The sequence below is a fragment of the Arachis stenosperma genome, chromosome 3 (assembly GCF_014773155.1).
Source record: "Arachis stenosperma cultivar V10309 chromosome 3, arast.V10309.gnm1.PFL2, whole genome shotgun sequence".
NCBI classification, from domain to species: domain Eukaryota; kingdom Viridiplantae; phylum Streptophyta; class Magnoliopsida; order Fabales; family Fabaceae; genus Arachis; species Arachis stenosperma.
This window is the reverse complement of record NC_080379.1, coordinates 138,144,778-138,153,668: the sequence shown is the minus strand read 5'-3', so window position 1 is coordinate 138,153,668 and position 8,891 is coordinate 138,144,778. Positions and strand designations below refer to the sequence as shown.

The 8,891-nt window shown below is 39.7% G+C and overlaps 2 protein-coding genes across 2 annotated transcripts; both read right to left on the bottom strand.

Annotated features, from left to right (window-relative positions):
• Positions 1-3,159: 3,159 nt before the first annotated feature.
• LOC130966056 (heavy metal-associated isoprenylated plant protein 7) lies at positions 3,160-4,886 on the bottom strand. Its single transcript, XM_057890814.1, has 5 exons — positions 4,702-4,886; positions 4,432-4,630; positions 4,134-4,348; positions 3,962-4,049; positions 3,160-3,877 (listed from the first exon to the last, which is right to left on the bottom strand). The coding sequence occupies exons 1-5, from the start codon at positions 4,708-4,710 to the stop codon at positions 3,411-3,413; spliced, it is 978 nt and encodes a 325-aa protein (XP_057746797.1). The 5' UTR covers positions 4,711-4,886; the 3' UTR covers positions 3,160-3,410.
• A 1,281-nt stretch (positions 4,887-6,167) lies between these two features.
• Positions 6,168-8,657, bottom strand: LOC130966750 (uncharacterized). The gene has a single exon (XM_057891576.1). It carries the CDS (start codon positions 8,655-8,657, stop codon positions 6,168-6,170), a length of 2,490 nt encoding a protein of 829 aa, XP_057747559.1.
• Positions 8,658-8,891: the final 234 nt, after the last annotated feature.

The following is an 8,891-nucleotide window of genomic DNA, read 5'->3' as shown; positions in this document are numbered from 1 at the left end:
TAAAATGTATAACTATTATTATTTTTCATATACTTATTTATTTATTTTTAAATTTTTGCATTAAAATAATTAACAAAAAAATATAAAAAATAATGCAAACATCTTTTTGTATGTCGCTTTCTTTTGGGCTTCTTTAGTTAGTTACCGCGCAATGGAAGTGGGGTCAAAGTCAAATCCATTGAACACCAGAATGACAGGATCGAAGGCCAATCAACCAATGCCATTCATCATCTTATCTTATCCTCCTAGCCACTTATACCCTAATTACCTGCAACTCATTTTGCATTTCTTAATTTTATATTACATATAATAATACATATATTTGTTGTTTGGAAAGAGTAATCAATGGATGGATACCAAATTTATTTACAATGTTGGCATGTTATTGGCTATATTGGTACACCCTTATTGACACAGCGCTAATATCAATGCGCCTTTGATGGATGGCCACATCATTTTTATTTAGTATTCACATATTAATCATTAGTTCATAACTTTTGAACGTATGGTTTTTGTTTTATTATTCGAGTAATCTCAAAAGCGAAGGGAAAGGAGGAGGAGTAGTAAGGCGTGATTATGATGAAGAGAGAAGTGTTGGTCTTGGTTGGAGTAAGATAGAGATGGAAGAAAAGTGACGTTTCTCGATCAATTGTGGATTTTAGCAGATCGAGGAGCAAGCAAATAAAGCTCTTGGCTAAATTGGTTGTTTGCAATTCATGAAAGATGAAAAAGGGGCCGGGGTCCATGAGGAAGTAGCAACGAAATATCCTTGCATTTGTCGTCATACTCTTCATTTACTACGCCATCTTCTATTCTTCTGCATCTCTCTATTGGCATTATTGTATTCCATTTTTACTCTCTTACAACATGATGCAAATTCGGATGCTACTCCTCTGTATTAGTATCGAATGATATACATTGAAAAATAAATACTGTAATACTTTCTGTCGTTAAAAAAATAGATCGAATAGTTCAACTGCAAAATTTAATGGTAATATGAGTTCATTTGTATTTTTATATTTGTTAACATAACATTTGATAAAAGAATACTCGTAACTAACTACCCAATAAATACCATATTGAAAATATATTAAGGGTAGTGCTAGGGAGCCAATGGCTGAAAAAGGGAATATGTATTTTTACCAACAGTATATGTTGTATGTTATATACAACAAGGGAATATGTATGTTAAACCAAAAGGCTGAAAAAGTGGGAGGCATTTTGCATTCTAACATGCATATAGCTTTTCTTTACTACTCGTACTCGGCCACACTTGCGAGTAAAGTAATTAAATTAGAGGCAGACCTAAAAAGGAAATTAAAGGCCCTCTAAAGGCTTCGGAGAAATGACAAAAAGCACATTCATTATGTTTGTTTGTAAAACTAAAATGAAGTGATGGTGGGTGTAAGAATCATCAATCGGATAGTTTAACAAATTCTAAATCAACACAAAGTGTATCTAGTTATCTTTTTAATACTTTTCCCGTCTTTCATTCTATCCCTAACCGTAATTGACCCACCAGCATGACATAACTAGATCCAGATTGCATAGCCTTAACGCAATATTCCCCCGCAGAAGAAAACAAAAAAACAAGACTCTCTAAGCTGGAATGATGAAATTAGCATGTGAGATCGAATCTTTAGGCACACCATTTTCATATATGCATGATGAGAATTCTGTGTTATAAGCAAGAGACACTATATGCATAATCTGAATAATCTAATATATGTTGCCATGATATAATTAATTATGTACATGTGTGCTTATGAATACTGTTGTTGGCACAGCTCTCGACACTAGCGCACTTTGAAGACACACTAACCCCAAAAGGCCATTTGCATGTGCAAATATCCAAGCAATTATGGTGATTATATGAGTCTAATTCGTATTATTTGGTCTACTATAACTATACCCACTGCCATGACCTACTTCTACCTTTTTTGGCAGCAACTTTGTCAGAACTCAACTCTCTTTATTTATTTATTACTTCTCTTTTTTAAAATGCCTTTTATTTTAATTTTTTTTTTCGGTATTGCCTTTTATTTTAATTTAAAGCCATCAAAATTCGTTCTCAAATCTCAAGTTTTCCTTTCTTTTTTTATTCTTCTTTTTGCTTTGTTTGTTTTTGGGGGTCCAAAGTCCAAATTTGTACTGCATTAAGCTCGGAAGTAGAGTCCAATACAAAAGGCGATGCCAATGTTAATTACCAGCCCATTGAGTTTAGTGTCTATATGATTTGAATGGATTAACTTCAATCAAAAATGCATGTCAATGTGGTCCTTGCTAAGGATATAGCAATGGAGGAGATGGAGGGATCACTATCAAGCTATGGAGCATATAGACGAAGAAGGGTTTTTCCTTCCTTTTTTTTTAGTATTGAGGTTTCCCATAATCTCAATCAATTCCCCTCGTCTCCCCACTATGAATAACAATAAATAAATTAATTAATTAAAATTTGGTTTGTTAATCTGTCGTGCGTTATGATTAGTAGTTGCGAGGACAAATGGGTCCGGCACACCACAATGTGACGTTTTCAAGAATCTTAGGTGAAAACTGAAAACTGTGGCACTTCACTTGAGTTAACCTGCTGAGGCAAAATAATAGAGCATTACATAGTATATGTATATGGTATTAGTGAAGACATTTACTAGAAACATGATAATAATTGCGCACTAGCTAGAAATGAAACAAACTACAACATAAATAATATCTTGCCAATCGTAACATTTGGTGGTGGTACTAAAATTTAAAATGTATGAATTCGTAACGACTTTTGTTATCAGGGTTTTGTACAACTGTACAACTAGAGATGAGTCACTGCCAAGTCAAATTTAAATTCTGAAACAACAATGCCCCTAATACATGCCCCCACTACACTAATTCTGATGTACTCGGTACTCCACAAAAGGCTCTTCCCCTATGCTTTTCATTTTCTTTTATCGGTATTATCCATGTCCATCCATTTTCCCTCCCTAGCATCCTGCTGCACATAAATGCACATATAATAGACCCACTTGCTCACACAGTGACAGTAGCCACAAACAGAACTATTCCCGAGAATAGCTAACGACATCATGCATTTGAACAAAATCAAAAATAAAAATCAATTTTTCTTTCCCCTTAATCAGTCCAAGAAAACAATGGGAACAAGTAACCACCTTGGGAAAAGAAGATATTATTTATGTTCCAGTATATAACAATCAGATTCAGATTTAAATAAATAAAAAAAAAAGAAGAAAAAGAATAGTACAAGCGTTACAAAATTCTACCGCTATGTGTAGATTACTTATACTTTTTTATGTAGAAGGGGAAAGTACATAGGGCACATGTAAGGCATGATAATGCCAAATATTGAGCCAAATATAACAATTCTCCCAAATTCCAATATTACCCTTGAGAATCCTCCATTTTTACATCACAGTACATGCATTGGGGTTCTCATCACTGAAGATCTGAGGAGGGTAACCTGGACCAGGATAAGCTGCATAGTATTCCATGTTGCCACCACCATAGCCATACCTTGGTGGCATGTAGTAATATTCATTCTTCTTCAGTTCAACCACCTTGTTGCTCTCTTCTGTGCCTCCTTCAGCTGCTGCTGCTGCTGCTGCTGCTTCTTCTTCTCCTTTCTTCTCTTTGTTCTCTTCTACTTGACTGCCTTCCTTCTTGTCTTTGTCGCCATCACCTTCCTCACCCTTCTTCTCTTCTTTCCCACCATCTTTATTGGATTCTTCTTTATTCTCTACAGTTTCTTGCTTCACTACCACTACTTGCTTCCCGGTCCTCTTGTAAACGTAGTCCACTAAGTTTGCAACTTCAAACACCCCCTTCACGCTCACTTGCGAGTTCTTCAGATCCGGTTCTGCTGACTCAACTCCTGCATGTATTTTGTTTTCTTATATTATATATTAAATGCAATTTTAAAAGAGATTAATTTGACGACCACAAAATCGGGTAATACCCTTCATTCTCTCAATGCGTCTCTTGATTTCTTGCGCACATGCTTCACAATGCATGTGAGCTTGCAGAACTACTCTGATGACCTCAGGCTGAAAAATAACATCGAATTCAAAATATGATAACAGAATTAAATTAAATTAAATGAAAGAAATTAAACAAAAATACTGTGGAACCTCTTTTTTCTTCTCCTCGGGCTTAGGATTCTCTTGCTCTTCGGGTTTCTTGTCTTCTTTTGGCGCCTCTGGTTCTGGAACTGGAATGGGAGAGAGAAGCTCAACTTGTCTGTGGCTCTTCCTCTGGACTCTCTCCCTAACCTTGAGAGGATCAGCTTTCTCTCCTTTAACCACCACCTTGTGACTCTTACAATCTGTTATCACATCCTCAACCCCTGCAAGCAACAATCAGATAACATCACATTCACATGTATGTACAAATATCGAAGATTAAAAGTGTTATATTAATCTTTCTGACCTGGGAATCCTCTAAGGGAGCGACGAACCTTGCGTGCACAACCCTCGCAATGCATGAACACCTTAAGCACAATCTCTGGGGGTGCTGCTGGGGCTGCAGCTTCCTCCACTACCTTCCCATCCTTGGATTCCTCAGGCTTCTTCTCCCCTTCTTCCTTCTTTGGTTCCTCTGCTTTAGTCTCCTCGACCTTCTTCACTTCCTGCCACAACAGAAAATCAGATCCAGAAAAACACATAATAAGAAAAGAAAGATCGAGGAGAGTAAGGAGACCTCGCCCATTGAATTCAAGTGAGTGAGTGTGTCAGTGTATGTGTGTGTAGAAGATAGATAAGCTTGACGTTTATAGTGGTTTGTTGTGTATACTAATTATTTTTAAGTTGGGAGTAGCAATATAAGAGGTGGGTTATTCGGTTACTGCCTACCTGTTGAGTCATGCAACACTAATTGGCTGATTTATGATGATCATGATGAACCAGATCTGAAGCCACTCATTTCCACCATCATCACATGACGTGGCATATGCACTGCACCGGAGGCGTGATGACTCTCCTGCTTCCGACACGTGGTAACGGATGTTACACTTTCGGGCATCTCTAGAATTCACCCTTCTACTGTGCTCGTTAACCATCGCTTCACTTTAACGGCCCAGATTTTATCAACAAAATTTCAAATATATTTTTAATACAATAATATGAAAAAAATTTAAATTTAATATATTAAAAATATAAAATTATTTTTTACATTTTTGGTTAATTTTTATTAATATATATTATTAATATAAATACATATTAAGAATTTTTTAATAATAACGACTACTCACAGATATTTTAAATTTTTTATTTAAATTATTTAAATATAATATATATAAAAATGTGTAATTTGTATCGCATTTATCTATTTTCGAATTTGCGTATACCTTATACATTTTGGATATAGATGAAAATAATAGGGCAATTTACATAAATAAATAAAGTGGGAGAATTATTTACGTAAATGTGTAAATCTGTTTGTTGTTACGATTTTGTGCAAAAATGAATATTATGTAAACTGTGGCAACCCACCACGGTTTCAAAACAAACATAAACCGTGGGAGGTCACCACGGATTATGAAAAAATTGGTTTGCATGTAAACCGTGGGAGGTCACCACGGTTTACGTAGGAAAATGGTTGTTCATAAACCGTGGGGAGTCACCACGGTTTATGTAGGGTAAAAAAACGTGGTGAAAATCTATATATATGTGGGTGATTCAAGCACCAGAAGAGATCATTCTCACAATGTGCATTATAATATAAACCATACATGAACACATGAAATACTCTGAATCAGGCACTCACTACATAGTCAAAAGATAAATATTATTTAACAGTAAGTCTGAAATACATAAACACTAACAATTGTGCACATTTACTGTTAGTGTTTATGTAATGTGCATGATTGTTAGTGTTTATGTATTTCAGACGTACTGTTAAATATTATTTATCTTTTGACTATGTAGTGAGTGCCTGATTAAGAGTATTTCATGTGTTCATGTATGGTTTACATTATAATGCACATTATTAAAGATATCGAAAGAGGTTTAATGAAACTGATAATTTAAAACGAGGTTATTACACTAAGATTTCGTTGTTGATGAAACACGTTGAAAGTGACATATTTAACCAACGACGCGTTACTAACATTACTTAGAGCAAGAAACAAATAAAACAGCATAGACGAGGGTTACACAACATGAGATCTAAGCATCCCCTCCACCAGTTTGTGATCGCTGCTGACAGTTCCTTCGCGTATGCCCAGGCTGACGGCATAACCCACAACGCTTCGGCTGATTATGTTGAGACTGATCCATGCTTCCTCGGATCCTGGTTGACTTTGGACGACCTTCCTTTGCACGCCGCAGATTAGGGTCAGGAATAATGGTTGGGCCACCATATGGAGGCCACAGGCCTTCAGGAATAGGTGGGAGAAACCCATGATTGTAAACGTTGAACACCTCAGTCATACGATACACCTCATGAACATATGACGCCCAGTTTAGCCGGGAGTAGGCGCAACAGGCAATGGCGTGGCAACATGGATAATGCAGCGCCTGGAAGTGCCCACAGTCGCATCGGTGATCTTTAAGGGAAACTCTATAGCTACCAAGAGAGAACGTCCCCGTTGGCGTTGTCTCTGCCACGGTGTACTCTAGTTGATGCCTGTCGTATAAGGTCACAGTAAAGCACCTGGAGTCTCTAAGGTTCCGATCTATAGCCTTGACCAATGCCTGACAGAATTCATGGCCGGCTCCGAGTTGTGCCTCTGCTGTCTGTCCCCGGACTACAAATAGCTGAGCAAGCCTCCCGTAGGTTGACTTAACCAATGATGTGACAGGGAGGTTGCGAGTTCCCTTTAGCACGGAGTTCACACATTCACTGATGTTTGTGGTCATGTGCCCGAACCGTCGACCAGCATCCTCATGTTGGGTCCATTTGTCATACTCCATACGGTTGGCCCAGTCACACATTGCTGGATTCTCAGTCCGCATGATGTCGAACCAGTAGTAAAACTCACCCTCAGTCTTGGCGTAGGCAGCATTGACCAGTAACCTCCTTGAGTCCTTACCTTTGAACGTTAGGGCGAAATTGGCGGCCACATGCCTTATACAGTAGGCCCGGAATGCACGAGGAGGCAGCCATCCATTCTCAGGTGCCTCAAGGGCCGCCTTGATCCCATTATGCCTGTCTGAGATAACTAGGATACCCTCCTGAGGAGTCACATGCTCTCGTAGGTTTGACAAGAAGAATGACCACGACTCTGCATTTTCCCCCTCTACAAGGGCGAATGCTATCGGGAGGATGTTCGAGTTTCCATCCTGAGCTATAGCCAACAGGAGCGTCCCTCCATACTTCCCATACAAGTGGGTACCATCAATACTGACGAGTGGCTTGCAATGCCGGAAAGCCTCGATACAGGGTGGAAATGTCCAGAAAAGTCGGTGAAAGTACACCCTCGACTCATCTACAGCACCACCAATCTGAACCGGAGACGTCTTCAGCACCGTGATTGTTCCCGGCATTGTTGCCTGGATCCCTAGCATCCAACGGGGCAGTTCCGCGTAAGACTCTTCCCAATCTCCATATATTTCTGCCACAGCCTTCTGCTTAGCCAACCAGACCTTCCTGTAACTAGGCCTGAAACCATAATCAGCTTCTGTCGCTTGTTGAAGTACCTTTACCGTAACCGCAGCATCCGCCCTAACCATAGGAAGAATCCTCGCACATATAACGTTATAATCCAGCTGACGGTGATCACTTGAAATAGAAGTTGCGAGGCACGTGTGTGGCCCGTTGTACCTCCTAACCTCCCAAGTTCCCTTTCGTGCACGAAGCGCTACACGAATCAACCAAGTGCAACCCTTGCCGAATTCCTTGCATTTTCCATGATACTTCAAATGATCCGATTCGATGACTCTGTACTCAACACCTCGCCGGATGCTATAGTCCTTCACACTGAGCACAGCTTCATCTTTACTCTGGAAAGATTGCCCAATCTCAAATTCTGTAGAAGATCTACCCACTCTGTCACCACTGTCTTCCTGTTGACCAAGAGCTTCCAAGTTTAGTGTCGAGAAGTGTGGAGGGTATTGATGAGAACCAGAACTTGAAGGCCGATGTTGCGCATCTGGATCGCCGCCTGTGTTTTCATCGCTGTCACCATCGATATCAACAGGCTCCTCTTCAGATTCATCGTCACGCATTGCATTCTCTATATGATCAGGTCCACCAAAGTCTTCGAGATAAGGCACGAGGCCACCACCGGTGCCCACGACGTTGGGAGGCTCAATGACTGCTGCATGCTCCAAGGGGACAGAACCAACAACCTCCGTTTGTTGTAAGTCAGCCGCAAAAGAAGGAGATTGAACCGGCGGAAGATGCGGTCTGACCGGAGGCATCGAACTAGATGCACCACCAGCGGATGCTACGCAAGGAACTGGAGCGGATGCCCCAGAACTATCGACACCAACCTCCAACTTCGCAAACAACTCATGGATTCTGATCTCCGGAAAACTCCTTACACAGTAGAAGAGAACCCTAATATCTTCATCAGACTTAACCGCAAAGGTTTCGTACTGAACACCGGTCGAGACAACCGCCATTGGAATCTTGTAGAATAGTTTCTTCACCCACTTAGAACCCAACACGCCAAGCTTCTCCAAGATGCTGTTCTTCAACTCCGACAAACTCATAGACGAACTGATAAACATACTTAGTGGTTCTCTGTCGGTGAACTTCACACCATGGCTTTTGCTTTTTTAAATTTTTCCAGAGCAATGCACCAGAGCAAGAAAGCTCTCTTCCTCACTAGCCATTGTGAGAATGATCTCTTCTGGTGCTTGAATCACCCACATATATATAGATTTTCCGTCAGAATAAACCGTGGCAAGCCACCACGTTTTTTTACCCTACATAAACCGTGGTGA